General features: G+C 48.9%; 2 protein-coding genes across 8 annotated transcripts in view; both read right to left on the bottom strand.

Moving 5' to 3' along the window:
• MYO18A (myosin XVIIIA) overlaps positions 1–7,167 on the bottom strand; it is a 152,961-nt gene extending 145,794 nt beyond the window's left edge. For 4 of the 7 annotated variants that reach the window (XM_036767279.1, XM_036767281.1, XM_036767282.1 and 1 more), the window contains exon 1: positions 7,021–7,166. The gene's annotated coding sequence lies outside the window, so the exon portion shown is untranslated. Of the gene's footprint in view, positions 1–7,020 lie in introns of all 7 variants that reach the window. The other 3 variants (XM_036767278.1, XM_036767277.1, XM_036767280.1) reach the window with 2 other exon arrangements.
• An 11,756-nt stretch (positions 7,168–18,923) lies between these two features.
• LOC118857472 (gap junction delta-2 protein-like) lies at positions 18,924–19,973 on the bottom strand. Its single transcript, XM_036768147.1, has one exon. The coding sequence runs from the start codon at positions 19,971–19,973 to the stop codon at positions 18,924–18,926; it is 1,050 nt and encodes a 349-aa protein (XP_036624042.1).
• Between the last annotated feature and the right edge of the window lie 691 nt (positions 19,974–20,664).

Raw genomic sequence — 20,664 nt, 5'->3', positions numbered from 1 at the left:
TGATCGTTAGAATGTAAACTCCTTGAGGAGTTTACTTTTGTCTTTCTAACCCTGGCGTCTGCAGAAGAGGAAGGGGAAAAGGAAGGGGAGAGAATAAGCATTTATATAACACCTACTACATTCCAGGCACTGCACTAATTAAGCACTCTTAAAATATTATCATTATCATAATTGTTGTTGTTTTCATTGTTATCTGATAACGGGCAGGTCCTGTTATCATCCCCATTTTACAGTTGAAGAAACTGAGACAGAAAGAAATTTTTTAAAAATTTGCCCAAGACCACATAGCTAGGAAGTGTCTGAGGCTAAATCTGAACTCAGGTCTTCCTGACTCTAGGCCCACTGCACCACCTAGTTTCTTAGCACAGTGCCTGGCAAACAGTAGGTGCTTACTAGATGCATTTTTTCAATCATTCATCTAGAATACTGACTCCCAACCTCTCGGACTTGGCAGGGACCTCTGCAACCACCCAGACCCACCTGTACCCAAAAAGCATCTCCACTACAACTCACCAGATGCTGCTAAGACCTGCTCTCAAAGACCTCCAGTAAGAGGGGACCCCATTGACTCTTAAGGCAACTTCATCCCACTCTTTGATCACTCAAAATGTTGACCTCTCTCCTGACCTCAAGCCTAAAATGCCCTTCTTTCAGATTCCACCCATCATTCCTGGGCCAGTTCTCTTCAGCCAAACTCAACAAGTACAATCCCTCTTCATAGAACAGCCTTCGGGTATCTGAAATTAGTCAAGTATCCCATCTCCCGCATCTCAGCCCACCATCTCCCCTCATCCTCAGATATGGTGTGGTCACAAGCCCCACCCCATACTGGTCACCCCCCTCTTGATGCTCTTCAGCTTATAAATGACTGGTTCCTTTGTCCCCCAGAATCACCCCATGAAGGGACCCCACTGTGGGCTGGTGGGGGAGGCAGGGCCAAGCTGGGGGGGATGGGCCTGCGTGGGAATTCCCTTGCCATTCTGACTCAACGAATGGGAGCTCTCGCTTCCTTTGTTACACTACTTTGATCTACAAGACCTCCTTCCATCTTTCCCAGCCTCTAAGTACTTAATGAATTGCAGAATCCCAGCCTACAGAAGCCAGAAAAGACCTGAATTTGAATCTTCATCTTTTTTTTCAACAACAAGAAGCCCATGCCAACTACTACACTGACTTAGCATTGAAGCTGTGCCATGGGCTCCCACAAGTCGAGTTCCTCAGTTTCCATGATAAGAGGATTTGGGAAGAAGGGAAAAAAGAAAGAGTAACACAGGAGAGAGATGCCAGTTGGATGGAGAAAAGGCTGAGGAAGCCCCACCATCCCATCAGCAAAGGCATCATCCCCACGATGCTTTCTGTGAGCCCCCAATGGAAGAGCTCATGACCCAACAGCCTTCTTCATCTACAAAAAGCCACAGAATTTTAAATAGGAAAAGAATATCAAGAAAGGGATTTGTCTCAGCACTGTTTCTACCTGAACCCCATCAAAATCTATGAGAAGAAGAGGGCAGGTATTTCTACAATTGCATTTGTCCAATTGTTTCTCCTACAAGCATCTCATCAGGGAGGGCATGCCAGGATTGTATCCCCAATTTATCAGTCATAGGAACAAAGATCTCGGGTCTTGAGCTGGAAGCGACTCTCTCTTTTTACAGATATGGAACCTGAGGCCCAGAGAGGTTAAATGATTGCCTTTTGTGACCAGGCAGTGAGCATCACTGGCAGGATTTGAACTCAGGCCCTCTGACTAGATTCAGTGTTCTTCCAGTACTCTGAGAGGTTGAGTAGCCAGGCCATGCTCAATTCCCACCCCCCACTCCCAAATTCCAAATCACCCCTATATCAGGCTGCTTGGTTGTGCTATGTGACTTTAAATGAGGACAGATTTAAATGGGTCACCTTCCTGTTGGGGTGTTAGAAACCCTAGGGACAGAAGCTTATAGAAAGAGCCATCGGCACCCAGGCCAGAGAGTACCTGGAATCTACCATGAGGAATGGGTCAAGGCAAGGACTCTTCTCAGGGCAGCCCTCCCCTTCTCCATCCCTGTCCAGGCCTGACTCATAAATAAAAACAAAGGAAATGCTTTGCTCTCAGATGACAGGCCTTCCTTCCCTGGCCTCTGACCTGTCAGAGAGGCCATTTCCTCAGGCTCAGGCGCTTTTTATCTCCCAGCTGTCCACCGCAGTGACTGCTTCACCAAACTGCAGATATAGGTTGGTCTCAACACATCAGCAGGTGAGCTGGCTAGAAGCAGCCCAGCCCAGCCCAGCCCAGGGAATGAGGTGAGGAGGGGCCCACCACCCTCCCTGGGCCTGTTCTGCTGAGCTCGCAGCTGTCTGTCTCTGACTCACCACCCAGTCACAGGGTGCTTATCTGACTCCAGGTGTATTCCAAACCAACTGCCTGTGTCTGGCATGACATCAGCCGGCTACACACCGGCTACCTTCCCCTGCCACCCCACATGGGGCACCCAGAGCTGCAGCAGCCCCTCCCTGGCCATTTACTGCCACTCAGGAATGGAAGGGACTGGCCGGCCAACAGCCCCAGCCATGCCAAGGCTCCCCATATAAAATGCAAGAATCTCATTGGCCCACCAATTAACCTGCCTCTGTTTGACTTCCTTGACACCTCTCCTTTGCCCAAATACCCCTGACCTAGGAAAAAACCCCTGCAGGAGACTCCTAATGGAAATTCCCAAATGACAGCTCTGCCCTTAATCCAGTGACTTTGAACAAGTCAGTTCTCATCCCTGCGCCTTGGTTTCCCGCTCTGTAAAATGAGGAGTTGGGGGAAGGGCTGAGATAATAGGTCATGAGGGAGACCACCCATCTATTTCCACCTCCTCATTTTGTAGGGGACATCTCCCCAAGCCAGCCAGGGACAGTCACTTGCTCAAGGTCACACAACTATATGTAGCCAGGACAAGAGTCAAACCCAAATCTTCTGGTCCTTCACAATCTTTCTGGACTCAGTTATCTCCAGCTTTCTGTCCAGTTCTATGACCTATGACCCCCAGAAGATTCAACTCTACAGTACCTGTTTTCAAAAGCTTAAAACAGCTTTGCCTAAAAGAATTCCCTTTGATTATTAACCATGATACATTCAGCACCTCCCCACAAAGCCCAGATCTTGGTCCAAGGCATAGCCCTCAGAACTGGAAAGGGCCTTGGAGCTCATCAAGATCAACCCTTTCATTTGAAAAAAAGTAAGTAGTAGAGGCAAGATTTGAATACAGGTCCTTTGACTCCAAATCCATGTAGCTGGATGGGCCACCTAGTCTCCCCCTCTCATTTTGCAGATGAAGAAACAGGCCTTGGGAAGTCAAATGACGTCCACGGTCACGCAGACAAGAGGCATCAGAGGCAGGATCTGAACCCAGGTCCTCCAAGTCCAGGCCTCAAACAAGGGGAATGCTGGTGTGTTCTAACCCCGAGTCTGCCTCATCCTATTTCAATTTGTCGTGTGACCCTCATCAAACTCTGAACACCAGGTATCTCATAAAAAATCTGTTGCTAAAGTCTGCAAAATCCCCAGCAGAGAAAAAAAAAACCCTTTAAAACTTTCAGCACCACAGCTTAAACCACTGAGTGAGTAGGGGCTGTTTGAAATGTCAGGGGAACAGAGATAATTTACAGGCCACACGATTCCTACCTCGAGACAAAGAACAGGCCAAAAAGATGGTAGCTGTGGGGGAGAAGGGAGGGACCCAATCCTCTCTAGGCCCTCTCTGATCCTCACTCCAGCCTGTCAGCCTCCAGTGATGTCCTACCCCCCTGGGAAATGTTCCCCACCCCTGCCCTAAGCTTTCTCCTCAGACTGCCTAGAAACAGGGGGATGGGAGTATAAATTCAGATCAGAAGGAACATGAGGCCTGCCACCAACCTGGGACTGGGAAACTCAACCAAGCCCCCCACCCCAAACCCTCCCTGTGGACAACCCAGGAAGAAGTGGTTTGAGCAGTTCTGCTCCCTCAGACCCATCAGCTGGGGCCAATCAGATAAATCCCCTTCTCCTTACTCACCACACCCAGCTGATTACTCCCTCCCCTGGGGGGCCAAGGTACCCCAAGAATCTGGGGAACCCCCGGGGCCCCAGGACCCAACTGCCAGCAGCTTGGAATGTGGCCAGCAGGTCAGGAAAGCAGATCAGTTGGAGGCCTCTGGTCCTTTCTGCTGCTCAGTTCTGCTGCTCCAGATGGACTGTGTCTGGCTGCAGACAGCCCTCTACTCCAGGAGGCAGAAAAGGAACCACACGCACACCAAAACGCCCACCCCAGCATTGCCCTCTGAGCCTGCGACCTAGCACAGCGAGGAAGCATTTAGTCTTCCAGAGACTAGGCAAATAAAGTGAGTACTCCACCCCTCAGCAGGGTGGTTTCTTTCTTTAGGCCGCCCAGGCCTCCTGGCTGCTCCGCTCCACCCAGAACTCCCCTGGAAGGACCTGTGGGACTTCTGTGGGACTGGCCTGTCCCAGCCTGTGGGACTGGCCTGGATGAAGGCCAGTAACACAGGTAGCCAGTCTGGGCAAGCAGAGGTGACCAGAGGAAAGAGATAGATGCCCCAAGAAGATCATATATGAGTCTCTGGAGGTGAGAGGGCAGGGGTCAGAAAACCAAGGTGAGGGAGCCAGGACTTGCAAGGTGAAGAAACAAGGGACTTGCCTTAGTATAGTGCCTGACGAGTAGTAGGCACTTAAGAAATGGTTACAGATTGACTGGGGTAGTGAAGGACCAGAATCCAAGTGTGAGGTCTCTGGCTTCCTCCAAAGGACAACTTTGCATGCCATCGATGCTCTATCTGATCTTGATCCTCTCAATCAATCAACAAGCATTTATTAAGCATCTACTATGTGCCAGAACAAATGTTAGGTCTTGGGAAGAGGGTGTCAAGTCCTTCATATAGGGACATCCAGGCCCTCTGCCCTGGACTGGGTGGTGGTGATTGGCCCTGAGTAAATAAACTGTGGGGCAGGAAGGTAGGCCAGCCAGGGGACCAGGCCACCAAGAGTTCAAAGTTCAGCTCTTCCACCAGGAAGTTTATCCACAAGAACGCTCGCCCCACTCCAGGCACTGGATGCCCCATCAAAACTTCTTCCCTGAATCTCACAGCCTCTACCTATGGAGAAGGCACTCTCCTTCTACATCCTGGAGTCTCTCCTTCCACCCAACATGAAGACGTCAATAGACGGGCAAACCTCCACCCAGTGCTATATTTAACTGGTAATGACCTGAAAGGGAGGCCATTTCCTGGAAAGCCTGAGATTGGGAACAAAGGAGCCAGAGGGGAAGCTTGAGAGGCAGACTCCAAGAAGGAAGCCTTGACCAGTGGAGGAGCCAGCCAAGGGCTGGCCGGAAGCTCCAGGCTCCCGACAAGTGCCAGCACTGGCACTTTGCAACATCCCCAAATAGAAACTGGCCCCCACACCAACAAAAATGGTGGCAGCAGTGGCATAAGACCCACTGACACGGCAACAGGTCTGTTCACTGCTTAGCTCAGAGGAAAGAGTGGACCTAGAGAGTCTGAGTTCAAGTGTGCTGTGTGACCATGGACAAGTCACTTAACCTCTCTGGGTTTGTCTCATTGGTAAAATACATTGGTTCATGAGGTCTCTTGCAGCTCCAAAATGATAATATAATGTGATCCTGTCCAAGGAAAGGACTAATTCTCATTCCTCAGGGAACAGGTTGGGAGAGGGGCCCTGGCCAGAAGGGACCCCACAGAAAGGACCCAACATGCCCCTAGGGAAGGGAAGAGGCCTGTCAGGGTTCTGGGACAGCTCAGCCAGCCAGCACAAACAAACCACTGAGCATCACCAGCCCCAGTACACTCTCTCCTTCGGGCTCCTGCCTTTCTTAAATAATCTGTAGAGAGCACATGTCTCTGGGAGATCTATGTGCCCGTGTGTGCCCGCCCCCTTCTTCCCAACCCACTACGACAAAGCCAACCGTGTGTGCTGTATCTCCTTCTGCCCAAGAACGTGACCACTCCTTGGCTAGCTTAGTATGGCAAGGAACCACCCCCAGGGAACCCCGGGAGGGGCAGATAACCCCCATGCCTGTCACCCAACCAACTGGCATGACAGGTTAGTGGGGTGGGGACAGTCCAGGCCTGTCTCTCACCCCTGCCCCAGGCTAGCCTGCTTCCCTTTCTCTCTCCCACTCCTCCCTACCCTCTTTGAAAAGGTAAATAGGGAAACTGGCTGAGGATCCAGAATCCCCCAAGGCCCAAGGATTCCCCCAGACATCTTTGCCTCTAGTGGGAAGAGGGGGAAGGGGGGCAGCGGGCATCAGGAACCAGGGTCGCCTTTACTCCATTGTTTTGCCAGCTGTCTGGCAGCTGCTCCGAGGGGGAGGGCTGCACTGTTTTGGCAGTGAAAGGGTGAGGGCCGAGGGAGAGGATAATGGACTCCAATCTCATTTGCTTTCCCCCTCCCCTTAAGGCTGTCAGGAGAGCTTGGGCCTAAGGCAGTGCAGCCCCCTACTCCCAGGTCCCATGTCCTCCCCCATCCCGACTCACTAGGGGCCAGTGAGGGGAAGGGGCAACCCCACCGCCACCCCACTCCCACGCACGGACCATCCATCCAGTACAATGCATGCCCCCGGAGCTCCCTGCGGAATAAAGGGCACCCCCCCCCCGAGGAGGAAGGGGGCTGGGCGCCCCGGCCCTAGCCGTCCCTGGCTGCCTGCCCCTCGCGGCTGCAGGACAGCTCCTGCCTCTCCCCTGCACCCTCCAGTCCGAAGGCGTCCGCAGCCCCGTCCATGCCCGGGCCCGGCGCCAGGGGCCCGGGGAAGGACGGGCCGGCGTCTTCTCGTGCACCCCCAGCGCCAGAGCAGGGCAGGGGGAGAAGTCGGAGCCCGGGGGCCGCGACGGCTTCCCGGGAGGAGGAGGAGAGGAGGAGGAGGAGGAGGAGAGGAAGGAGGGGAAGAAGGAGGAGGAGGAGAAGGAGGAGGAGCCCGCCCTGCCACCCGGGCCACCCCCGGCTCCGGCTTCCCTCCCGCCCCGGGCCCGGCCCGCACTCACCGGCCGCCGGAGCACGCCGGACGAGCGGCCAGGCAGGAGACGCAGGGACGCGGCATGCACCGGCTCGGGCTCGGGCTCGGGCCCGGCCCCGGCCCGGCCCCGCTCCAGGGCCGGCTCCCAGTCCCGGCTGCAGCGCACGCAGCAGACCCCAGCAGAGGCCAGCAGAGGCGCGCCGAGCTAGCTAGCGCAGCGAGCCCAGCCGAGCCCCGGAGCCGCGCGGCGCCGCCCCCAGCCCGCCCGAGCCCAGCCCAGCCCTGCCCAGCCCAGCCCAGCCCTGGCAGCCTAGCCCGGCCCCGCGCAGCGCAGGGAAGCGCGGTCCAGCCCCGCGCAGCGCAATCGGGCCAGCCCAGCCCCGCGCAGCTCAGCGCACTGAAGCGCAGCCCCGCCACCCAGCCAGCCAGCCAGCCCAGCCTAGCCTAGCCCTGCCCAGCCCAGCCCAGCGCGGAGGAGGGAGCGCCCTGCTGGCCGCGCCCGGGATAAACACCCTGACCGGCCTCGGGCTTCGCTCGTCCGGATGAGCATCGGGACCCTGCTGGCCGCCGCCGAGATGGCAGCACCCAGGGCCGCGCTGCCTCTGCCCGAAGGGGGCCGCTGGGCATTTCGCTACTGCACGGGGCGGGCAGGCACAGGATTCGTGCTGGCGCTTCCCGAAATGGGCATGGGCCCCGAGGGCACAAGAAAGGCGTCTGTGTCATACCACCGCGACCCCTTTCGGTGGATCTCCCAGGACACGGGGACCAGCAGAGAAAAGCGCTCCTGTTCTTGCCAGGACAGAGGACTGGGAGTGGGTCAGGCCTTTCTTTGTGTATATCTGCTTAGGGAGGAGGGGGAAGGAAGCCCACTCCCCCAAAGCAGGTAAAGGGCTGAAGACATAAGTTCATGCTGTTTCCCTTAGTACCCAGAAGAAAACTAACCTGGGGGCGGCCGCGAGGTGAGAGAGTGCTACAGACCAGAGTTGGGTAGCACCACTTGGAGCTGGACCAGGGGTTTTTCCAGGCTGGACTAGCCCCATCCTGACAGAACAGAGAGTATTAGTGAAAAGAGAATGGGGAGGGGAGGAGGAGCTTTTTGCCTCTTTTTTTTTTTTTTTTTGGTAATTGAATAACATGGCAAAAAAAAAAAAAGCTTAACCGATATGCATTTAGGTCATTTGCCCTGAGCTCCCTCCTGTCCTGCCATTTTCCTCTACTCCAGTCTCTTATGGCCAAGGCCAACCCCTCTGCTTGTACCCTTGGTCCTACTAGCCCCTCCTGCCTCTCTGGCAGATTGCCTCCCCCCTTCCTTAATCATCACCTCTTTCCATAATCTTCAGTTTCTCCACATCCACCATCTCCTCTGCTTCGACAAGCATGCCCAAGTCTTTCCTCATCCTTCACATGATCCCCTCAAGCTCTCACCTTTTATCTCTCTTCTCTTTCACTGCCAGACTAGAAAAAAAGCTGGCAATGCTCTGCTCTTCTCACTTCTCCATCTCTTGCAATATGGCTTCCATTCTCCTTCTCATCACTGGATTGAAACTGCTCTCTACAAAGTTACCGAGATCGCTTTAATCACCTAATCTGATGACCTTTTTCTCAAACTTCGTCCTTCTGGATTTTGCTTTAGCATTTGACACCTTTGATCATCTTCTCCTGATACTCCCTCCTCTCTTGGTTTTCATGGCCTTGCTCTCTCTTGGGTTTCCTCTTTCCTATCCAGACACTCCTCTCTCTTTTGATGGATCATAACCCATGTCCCACCTCCTGAATGAATCCACAGGCTCTGTCCTGAGCTCTCAAACCCTCACTTCTCTGTGTGTGTGTGTGTGTGTGTGTGTGTTTATGTGTGTGTCTCAGCTCCCATGAATTAGATTCTTACCGTTTTGTAGGGGCCTCCCAGATCTTTATAGCTAGCCCTCATCTCTCCCCTGATCCCCAGTACTGCATTGCTTATCACCTAGACACCTACTGGACATTTCCAGTTGGATGCCACATAGGCATCTTAAACCCAGCAAATCCAAAACAGGACTTCCTTTCCTTCAAAACCACTTCTCTTCCTAACTTTTCTATCTCTGTCAAAGGCATCATCATCTTTCCAGTCACTCAGGTTCCCTGTCTCAGTCATTGACTCTTTCCTCTTCCCCATCTCTCATAACTAACCACAGTGAGTCAAGTCTCGACTCTTGTCTCTACCACTTCAACAGCTCTCCCATCTACCCCTTCTCTTCACTCACACAATGACCACCATAGTTCCCTCTCTCATTGCCTCTCCCCACTCTGTCTTCTACTCAGCTGCCAGCTGATATTCTTAAAGCACAGGTTTGATCATGTTTCCCTGTTCAAGAAGCTCCAATGACTAGGTTCCATCCAGTGTAAAATGCAAAACCTTTTGTTTGGCTCTTAAAGCCCTTCCCAGGCTGGTTCCAACCTACCTTTCCAGGCTTACCACATTCCCATCCTCCAAGCTCTTTCCAGCCAAATCTGCCTGCTGGCCACGTCCTTCATAATACACCATCTGCCACCATTCCTTTGCACAATCTGTCCCCATGCCTGGAATGTACTCCCTCCTCACCTGTGACTCTTAGGAATCCTTCAGCTTCAGCACCATGTCCTGCATGAACCCCTCCCCCCAACCTTTAGTGTGTGTGTGTGTGTGTGTGTGTGTGTGTGTTAGCCCAAAAGTATTAGTGCAGTTGCTTCTGGAACACCTTGTATTTTATATAGATTTATGTTATCTATTTATATTATATATGCACATATATGTTTGCATATATGTGGATGTATTGTTTCCCCTTGCCATCTCCCCTGCCCTGTTAGAGTATAAGCTCCATGAGGTCAGGGGTAGTTTGGGTTTTGTCTTAGCATTCTCAGTGTTTAGCAGAGTGTCTGGTATATCCTAGGTATAAGCCTAATAAAGGCTTGTTGATTTGTTTATGTATTTTAGCCACAGATTGGCCATTTGGAGGGCAATATGCACTTTCCTCAAAGCCCCATCTTGCCTGAGCCCAAGAACCCATTTGAGGGTCCTCAAGATGATATTAGAAAATAAGAGTCAGCTCCTAAACTGGCCTTGGTTCAGACCTTTTAACTGCTTAATCTCAATTCACTGAGGATTAAAGCCCCTACCATGTGCCAGGCAATGTTCGGGGCCTTGAAGACAGAAAAATTCAGTTGCTGCTCTTGAGAAGCTAGAGGGTTAATATTCATCACTGCCATTGTCGGTGCCCAAATAAAAAAGATCAATGTCCACACTGCTTGCTGTCTACCCCACCCCACCACCACTACTACCTACCCAGAGGTGAAAGTATCTGAGTTTAGGAAACTACAGGCATATGTCCACGCCCAGACTGAACACAGAGACAAAGAAGAAAATCAGCTTTTCTGGAGGCTTAATGAAATCCTGAGCTCAAATGGCCTGTCTTTTGAGGTGGGCCTGTATGACTTTATTCTTCCAGCAAAAAAGAATTACATGTGGTCCCTACTTCAAGAAAAATCCCATGGAACTTAGAAAGATGGTTAATTAGGTGACTGCTTACACACTGCCTTCTTCCCCCTCCCACAAAATACATATACATATACATATATATATGTATCTATATATATATATGTATGTATATATATATATATGTATGTATGTATGTATGTATAATGAACTTAGAAGGGGTCTTCATGATTATCTAGTCCAGACCCTACACCCATTTGACAGATAAGGAAATTGAGGCACGGAGAGGGTAAGTAACCCAGAAAAGCCCATGTACACTCACTGCCTTTACTTTCCCTACTCTCACTAACATCTGAGCAGGAAGGGGGGTTGGTTTGGAATTCTGGCTTTCAACTCAGCGGAAACTGATCTTCGTGAGGTCACCAATGAGCCCTAATTTGCCAAATCTGCTGGCTTTTTCTCAGACCTCATCCTTTCCAACTTCTCTGCAGCATTTGATACTGTTATGTACCCTCTCCTCCTGGGTACACTGTCCTCCCTGGGTTTTTGTGATCCTGCTCCCTCTTGGTTCTCCTCCTACCTCTCTGGCCACTCTTTCTCAGTCTCCTTTGTTAGATTATTCTCAATGGCCCACCAGCTATGCATGGGTGTGCCCAGGGCCCTCTTCTCTCTACATTCCCTCTCTAGGTGATCTCAGCAACTCCTATCTGTTCAACTTTCATCTCTATGCAGATGATTTTCAGATCTATTCACCTACCTACCTATCTGTATGTCTATCTATGCAACTATTTATCCATTCATCTATCTATCCAACTATCTCTCTATCATCTATTCATCCACCTATCCATCATATCTATTCATCCTCCCATCTGTCATCCATCCATCCATCCATCCAACAATCTATCCACCATATATCATCTATTCTTCCAACTATCTAGCTGTCCATCTATCATCTATTTAATCCAACGATCTTTCTATCATCTGTATATATAATATATATCTTTATCTATAGATAAAGATCTATCTAGATAAATATGAACCTAGATATAGACATTGACGTATAGATATATAACCTTAGTCTCTCTTGAGCTTCATTCTTACCTCACTTCCCAGAGTCAGCATGGTAAAATGGAAAATGTACTGGATTTGGAGTCCAAGCAAATCATTTAAGTTCTCTGAGCCTCTGTTTTCTCATCTGGAAAATGGGGGGTGGGGACTGACTTTATGACTTCTGACATCCCTTCTACCTCTAATCTATGGTCCTGTTGAATGTCCTCCTGGATCTCCTGTCATTGCCTTACACTCAATATATCCCAAACAGAACTCATTATCTTTCCCCCATTGCCAAATCTCCCTTCATCTTAGCATCCATATTTCTATGCAGAGCACCATCAATCCTCCACTTGTTCAGATGGATGACCTCAGAATTACGCTTACTCTCTCTTACCCATCCTATCCAATCGGTTGCCGAGTCTTGTCTCATCTACCTTCCCAACATCTGTCTCATCACTCACCTCCCACAAGCCACCAGCCTAATTCAAACCCTCATCAACTCTCACATGGGCAATAAGAGCCTCCTACATGTTCTCCCAGGCTCCAATCTCTCCCTGACTCCAATCCATCTTCCACACAGCTGCCAAAGCAATATTCAGAAGCCCCAGCAACCCCCAGTTCCATCTAGGATAAAATACAAATTTTTCCATTTGGCATATGTACAAAACCCTTCCCAGAATGCTTCTAACCACCAGGCTTACCTGTCTTCTTCACACACTCAATGCCATGGACCCAACATTCCACCTCATGCATCTTTGCAGAGTCTCTCCCACACCTGGAGTAAAGCATTCTCTCCTGACCTGCTGATTCTTTTCATCTGTGGTTTCCTCCCTAGCTCAGTTCAGGGACAACCTTCTCCACTGGCCTTTCCCCCTGGGCTCCTCTGCTCCTGACTTCTGTAAGGAAGTACTTGGCTTATCTTTCACAGTTACCTACCCAGGTGGATGTTGTTTGCCATCCAGAGAGTTCAAGGACCTTAAGAGCAAGGCCTTTTTCATTTTGTCTTTGCATTATTCCCAGCACCAAGTAGAAGGCCTGGCTCACAGTGGAATGAGTCAGTAAATAAATGACACAATGGATAGAGCCCTGACTCTGGACCTGAGTCCAAACCCCACCTTTGACCCTTACTGACTGTGACTTTGGGCAAGGCTCCTCTGAGGTGACTTCCAGCCCCAGAGATGGTGGGGATGGTAGTGGTAGTATTAGTGTTAATCGTAGTACTAGTAGTAGTAGTGATGGTGGTAGTAATGGTGGTGGTGGTAGTTTAGATTTTAGAATATTGATTTGGCAGCTGTGTGGAAGATGGAGTACGGAGAGAATGGAGCCTGGGAGGCCATGTCGGAGGCTCTTATTACCCACGTGAGAGGTGATGAGGGCTTGAATTAGGGTGGTAGCTTGTGGGAGACACTGATAAGAGAGATATTTCAAAGGCAGAAGAGACAAGACTTGGATTAGGATAGATAAGAGAGAGTAAGGAATCAAGCATGATTAATATTAGTATTAATTGTAGTACTAGTAGTAGTAATGGTAGTGGTAGTATTAGAATTAATAGTAGTAGTGGTGGTAATAGTGGTATTAGTACTAATGATAGTAGTGGTGGTGGTGGTAGTAGTACTAGTGGTAGTGGTGGTAGTGGTAGTAGTATTAGTATAAATAGTAACAGTAATGGTGGTGGTGGTAGTAGTAGTACTAGTGGTAGTGGTGGTAGTGGTAGTAGTATTAGTATAAATAGTAACAGTAATGGTGGTGGTGGTAGTAGTACTAGTGGTAGTGGTGGTAGTAGTACTAGTGATTAGTATAAATAGTAACAGTAATGGTGGTGGTGGTAGTAGTATTAGTATAAATAGTAACAGTAATGGTGGTGGTGGTAGTAGTATTAGTATAAATAGTAACAGTAATGGTGGTGGTGGTAGTAGTAGTACTAGTGGTAGTGGTGGTAGTGGTAGTAGTATTAGTATAAATAGTAACAGTAATGGTGGTGGTGGTAGTAGTATTAGTATAAATAGTAACAGTAATGGTGGTGGTGGTAGTAGTATTAGTATAAATAGTAACAGTAATGGTGGTGGTGGTAGTAGTATTAGTATAAATAGTAACAGTAATGGTGGTGGTGGTGGTAGTAGTAGTAGTAAAAGCCAGCCTCTATATAATAGACAGCACTCTGATCTTTGTAGCTCTCATTCCATAAGGCAGCTGGGTAGAACACTACATAGATTGTGGAATCAGGAAGCCCAACATTCACACCTGGCCTCAGACATTTACTAGCGATGTGACTCTAGGTTAGTCTCAGTTTCTTCATCTGCAGAACAAGGATCACAATCACAGCCCCTATTCCCCAGACTTGTTGTGAGATGGCCTAAGTAAAAGCGATTTGCCAGCCTTAACTTGCTGGCTGTTATTATGACGATCCCATGAATACATTTATCTGACCACTGTCGAACTTCTAACCCAATTTAGCTGGAGTGAAAGGTTTGTGTAGTAAAGTAGTAAGCAGGCTAGATTGTGGAAGGCCTCAGATGCTAAGCTGTCTCATGGGCACCGGAGGCATTGCAGGTCTTTCAGCAGAGCAGCGATACAGTACTGTCTGACCCTTTCGACCTCACCCTAAGAGTGTGCTTGAAGATGCAGGAAGGGTGGAAAGTCAGGAAGATGAAAGGTGAAAGGGAGGGATGTGAAACTATTTCATCATGTCCCTTCTTCAAGCACAAGCTCCTACTCCCAGTAAGATGACTCCTTTCTTGGTCAAACTCCTTGAATCTTCAGTGACTGAAGGGAGCCAGGAAGAGCAGGGAGGGACGCGGAGACGGGATTCTGCCGACATTTGCAGTCATGCGTTACTTACTCACTGATCATTAACTCCTTCCCAGAGGTCCCTTGTGGGTGTTTGGCTAAAAGGACCAAGGGAAAGAATGTTTATTGCGAAATCTCGAGCTTTTCCACTGGGGCCTTTCACCTGCACCAGCTCAGATGTCTGAGAGGCTCGAGGACCAGAGGGGATGGGAGGGAGGACACAATGAGGTGAAGCAAACCTTTGTTAAGGAAGTGCCTACCGCACACAAGGAAAGGCAGCCTGCTGGATTGGACCCAGAGCCAGACTCAGAGTCAGGAAGGCCTGGCTGTGTGACTCTGGCCAAGTCATTTGGCTTCTGTGTGCCCCCGGGCAATTCTGAAGATTGTAAGCTACGTGAATTGGTAGAGGGAAGGTTTGGTTACTTAAGAAATAAACGCATAAAAAAATAAAATTCCCTTTCTGCTCTAAATTTGAGGATCCTGTGAAATCCAGGTGTTATTGCCCTGCCCTGGCTCTGGGTCCCTTTGACTCATGCTGTCCCCCAGCTCATCAGAGCCCACATGCCAACCATCTGGAGCTGAGAACAAGCTACTAGACAGGAGGAGAAATATGCAGAAAGCTATCTGGGAGCGTTGTGAAACCCTGACATGAATTATGAAAGACTTCAGCCCAGCATCCCACACTTCAGAGATGATTGGAAACAACAAAATAGCGTCGACTAGAATCTCCTGCAGACCTTCCGATGTGCGAATGCCAAAGTCAAGTCAAATCAGCAAATCTTTATTTCTAATAAGAATAATAGCTACCATTTATGTGATGCCTACTATACACCAGGCACGATGCAAAGCATTTTGCAAACATGATCACATTTGATCCTCACAACAGCCCTTCAAGGTTGGTGCTGTTATGATCTCCATTTTACAGAAGAGGAAACTGAGGCAGGCAATGATTGATTAAGTGACTTGCCCAAGGTCACACAGCTAGTGTCTGAAGTCAAATTTGAACTCAGGTCTCCCCGACTCCAGGCCCAGGTCTCTACCCACTAGCTGTAAAGCACTGAGGAAGAGGTGGTGGGGAGCAGACAAAACTGAATAAAACACAGACCCTGCCCTCAATAAGCTTATAGTCTGGGTGAGGAGACAAGTTTATAAGCAGATGCAAAATTAAATAGCAACAACAGTAAAAGATTTAAATAATAAGTCTAAACTATGGTAAGAGAGATGACACTAAGCAATAAATCGATTATGTAGAAAATCTGTTCACTAGGAATTCAGATGAAGAGAGGCTGACTTTAGGCTGGGGTGGTCAGAGAAGGCTTTATGGAGTAGATGGGATTGGAGCTAGACTTTGAGGAATGGGTAGGAATTAGAGGTCAATAAGGTGCCCTATGGATCGACAAAGTCACATCCTGGTGACTTTGATCACCAGACGGATCTACATGTGGCCCTCTAGGTCCTCAAGTGCAGCCCTTTGAATCCAAACAGAACAATAAAGTTTGGATTTGCTCAAAAGGCCACACTTGAGGACCTAGAGGGCCACGTGTGGCCTTGAGGCTGAAGGTTCCCCACCCCAGATCTAGAGAAATCATAGCTTCTTTCCCTGGCCACCTCTACCCAGAAAGAGTCTCTTCCTATTAGAATAAAAGCTACTTGACATGAATTCCTATAAACAACACCTGGCATACAAAAAACAATTAATTTTCATTGATTCATTAGTTCAAATAGGTACAAAGGAGGGGGAAGAACATTGCAGGCCAATGGGACAGAATGAACAAAAGCATGAAAGTGGGAAAATGCAAGGTACCTCGGGGAACAATAATGAAACCGAGGATACTGAGAAAGTCGGAAAGATAAGTTGGAGCTAGATTGTGGAAGGCCTTGAATGCCTTGGCTAAGGACTTTTATGTACTTTGTCTTGTGGGTACTTGGGAGTCGTTGAAGATCTTAGAGCAGAGCATGAGCAGCAATGTACTGGAGCCAAGGGTGGGCTCTTCATTGTTAAATTTTCAGTGTGGAGTATTTGTACCTTGGAAATCACCAAAGGTACAAATCAGGGCTTGATCTATTTTGTTGATTGTCTAAACTTAAATGATGGAGAAGATATTAATACTGCAAATTAGCCTTAAAAGTGTGCTCTCCAGTCCTTTTTTTTTTCATTCCTTTGTCTTTTTCTGGAGAGCTAGTTGTTAACCCTTTTCCAGCCCAGTACAGTTACTGCAGATCCGTGTCAAGTAGATGTTATGTTTGGGGTTGGGGGTACAGAGTGAATTTTCCATGCGATTAGATCTGGTTACATCAATCTCTGCTCAAAAATCCTCACTGGTTCCTTATTAGTTATCCAATAAAGTTCAGAATTTTTTTCACCTGGAATCCAAGGCCCTCCAGAATCTTTCACCCCTTTGCCGTGCCAAGTTTATCTCATATTATTCCCCTCTGTACACCCAAGGCTCCAGGCAAGTTAGACTCCTCCGGGGGCAGCTGTGCGGTGCAGTAGATAGAGCCCTGGCCCTGGAGTCAGGAAGACCTGAGTTCAAATATGGCCTCAGACACTTACTAGCTGTGTGACCCTGGCCAAGTCAACTAACCCTGATTGCCCGCCCCCTCCAAAAAACCCAACAAAACACAAATTAGACTCCTCTTTGTCCCCTGAGCACACTTTGCTGTTTGTTAGGTTTTTGGTTGTTGGTTTTGCTCACATCGTCCCCTAGTCCTGGTTTTCCTCTCTGGCCTACTTCATCCACAGGGAAGGTACAGGCAAAATGAAGTCATCCTGCCTTCCCGTTCTTATCAGTCTTTTAAAATCCAACTGAAATGTCAGTCCCTCCCTGAAGCTTTCCAAATCAACTTTCCCCTTGGACTTTAGCCCATTGATTTGTACCTATTTCTGCTCAGCCATCCAGGTTTGCACCCAGGTTTGTTGGCGTCAGCCTTGACTCCTCACCCTCACACTCACCTACCCCACATAGCCAATGGTCACCTCGAATCATTGCTACTAACAGCTCTCTCTTGTCGTTTCCCTCCTCATCACTCACCAGGCCTTCGTCACCTCTCACCTGGACTACTGCAGTAGCCTCCTTCTCAGCCTCCCTGCCTGTCCAGTCTGTAGTCCATGCAACAACGCAGGTTTGGCCGTGTAATTCCCCTACTCAGTGAACTCCAGTGACTCCCAATTACTTCTGAGATAAAACATCAACTTCTCTGGTGAGGATTTAAATAACAATTGGGCCCCCCAAATCCTTTCCAGCCTTATTGCACATTATCAGCATTCACGTGCACTGTGCGCCCACCAAACTGACTTTCTTACTGCTCCTTGTACATCATATTTCATTTCCCATCTGTGTGCCTTTGTCCTGGCTATCCCACATTCCTGGAAAGTGTTCCTTTCTCACATCTACTTCTTTACCAGAGTTGGAGAACCTGTAGCCTAGAGGCTGCTTGTGGCCCTCTAGTTCCTCAAATTTGGCCCTTTGGTTTGGATTCAGTCAAAGGGCTGAGCTTGAGGACCTAGAGAGCCACAAGTGGCCTTGAAGCCGCAGGTTCCCCACCCCTGTCTTAGAATCTTTGCTCTCCTCCAAGGCTCAGCTGAAATGCTCGCTTCTACATGAAGCCTTTCCTGTTTTCCCCAACAGCTTGGGTCCTCCCTTCCTCTCTCCCCAAACGCCTAACATTTATTTTGAATATATCATCTATACTTAGACATGTCTATGTTGTCTCCCCTGACTAGAATGTAAGCTTCTCGAGGGCAAGGACTGTTTCATTTCTTTCTTTGTAGCTCCCATACATTGCACAGTACCTGACATATAGCAGGTATTCAATAAATAAATGCTTGTTGATATGTATCGAGTGCACTTTTCACATGAACTCACTTAAGCTTGAAGGCAAAGACTGAATGAATCATTTTTAAACTTGGTACCCCCAGGACTTAGCACCATGCCTTGCCAATAGAAATTGCTTGATAAATATTTGCTGAATTTGAAATTTATATTTGAAGGCATAAATGTGTGGGGTCTAGTTATTTGCATATGGCTTCTCCCCCACTAGACCAGAAGCCCCATAAGGTCATGTCTTCCCTAGCAGCCAGCACAAGACTTTTGTTCAGAGTAGGTACCAAAAGAATATTCTTTAAATTGTTTAAATAAGTGGAATTGAATGTGCAGACCTGTGTTTTCGAGAGATTAATCTCACCTCCAGTACACAGGATGGATTGCAGAGGCTGTTTACAACAGGATTACAATTTCCCAAGCCAGGTTAAGGCTGACAAGGACCTGAGGACTTAATGGCCTAGGAGGGATAAGAATCAGATTCAACAAACATGTATTTGGGAACGGAAAGGAAGGGGAAAAAATGAGATATACATTGACAATGCGAGGGGAGAGAGAGAAGGAGAAAGAAGAATCAAAGCTGATTTGAAGTCCATGTATCTAGGTGGGAAAACAAGCAAAGAAGCCCACGAGGGTCAGTTACTCCAGTCTGTGAAGGTTACTCTTCTGAATGAATATAGGGACCATTTTCTAAATACCCAGTGGGGAGGGAGGAAGTGACCATGTGACCATGCTGTGATTGACTACTGTTTATAGCCATTCTCCCCTACCTGATATGATAGGCTAGATAGAGTACCAAGGTGGGAGTTGGGGTACGGGTGACTATAACCAGGATTTTTTTCGGGGGGGCATTTTGGAGGGCTTTTCTTGTTTAGATTTGTGGTTGGTATGTCCCTCCAAAGCTGACTGCCCGGCATCCATAGTCACAGGGATCACAGTATGCTGTGGCCTGGTATGCCCTGACCCCCATGCAGGCAGCAAGGAGGCCTCAAGAGGCATCCTCTCCTGACTAGAGTCCAGAAGAGGTAGGAGCCAGGGCCTGTGGGGTGGGGAAGCCTTCCCCAGATATTGGCAGCAATTGACACAAGCCTTGAAGAGCATCCGGAAGGTGAAGAACCAGCCCAGGTAATGCAGCTCTGCCAAGTTCAGAAGAAAACAGCCAAGCCCCACCCCAAACATAAAATTCAGAAAGATCATTTTCTCTGTGGCCCTGGAGACAAAGCAGTCAGTCTTAGTGGGACATGGGTAGGTTTCGCAGCGATATAAATGGGGCACGTCAAACCCAAACAGGTAATATTGCCCCACTAGGAATCCCAGCTCTAGGAAGGACCTCAGCACTACGTGGGCGATGTAAATGATCAACACCCGGTTGGCCAACTGGGTGGGGTCCTGAGCCGTGGACCCGACATGCTTTGGGAGGACCTCGTCCCCCTCTAGGCTCTGGCTCTCAAAGGAGCCGGAGGGCACCAGGAGCCCAGAGACCGATCTCGGAAAGACTTGCCGAGAGACTGTCTGTCTTTGCCACAGCTCCAGTAGACGGTCCCTCTCCACATCCATCCGTTCCTCCAGGGCCACCTGGTGCATCACGCATACGATGTAGAAGATGGAGGGCGTGGCCACCAGGACGATCTGGAAAATCCAGAAACGGAGGTGGGATATGGGGGCGAAGCTGTTGTAGCAGACGTTGGTGCAGCCTGGCTGGAGGGTGTTACAGGTGAACTTGGACTGTTCATCCCCGTAGACCGCGTCCCCCACCAGCGTGACCAGGAGGATGCGGAAGATGAGGAGGGCGGTGAGCCAGATCTTGCCAATGACGGTGGAATGGTTCTGGACTTCAGTAAGAAGCCGGCCCAGGAATGACCAGTCGCCCATCTGTAAGTGCAGAATGAATCACAGAATTCGTTTCCTTTTACATTTTAGTGATGCCTTAAAAAACAAACTCCATGGCCAGGTCCCAGTATCTTCCCCCAATAGAACCTTTCCTTGTATCAGAGAAAATGGGTAAAGCAGTACCAGCAACTGTGTTGGACAGCATATGTAACATTCCACGTCCAGAGTCCCCCACCTCTACTGAAAGGAGGGAAATGTGAAAAGGCATAGAATTTAGTGTTAAAAGGAAACCACAGATTTTGAACTGGAAGAGACCTTAGAAGCCATCTAGTTAAGTCCTTCCATTTTATTGAAGGAAGCTAGATAAGGCAGATTCAGGAAGACCTGAGTTCAAATTTGACCTCAGACATTTACTAGCTGTGTGACCCTGGACAAGTCTCTTTAGCTCAGGTTCCTCAACTCTAAAATGGGGATAATAACAGCACCTACCTTCCCCCACCCAAGTCATTGTGAGAATCAAATGAGATATTCATAAAGCAATTGGCACAATGCTTGGCACACAGTAGTCCCTCTATAAATTCTTATTCCCTTATTCCTTATAAACAGGGAAAGCAGAGCCCATGTAGGCTTACTGACTTGTCCAAAGTTTCACAGGGAGAAAGGAGGGGGGGACCAGGATTTTCACTCAAATCTTGTGATTCCCAATTCATGGTGCCATCTCAAGAGGATGAGC

The sequence above is a fragment of the Trichosurus vulpecula genome, chromosome 7 (assembly GCF_011100635.1).
Source record: "Trichosurus vulpecula isolate mTriVul1 chromosome 7, mTriVul1.pri, whole genome shotgun sequence".
In the NCBI taxonomy this organism is placed as follows: Eukaryota; Metazoa; Chordata; class Mammalia; order Diprotodontia; family Phalangeridae; genus Trichosurus; species Trichosurus vulpecula.
The sequence above is the reverse complement of the archived record's forward strand: the minus strand, read 5'-3'. Positions and strand labels throughout refer to the sequence as shown.

Bases quoted from the DNA above. Each gene is read 5' to 3' on its own strand.
- LOC118857472 (XM_036768147.1), bottom strand. From the start codon at position 19,973: ATGGGCGACTGGTCATTCCTGGGCCGGCTTCTTACTGAAGTCCAGAAC.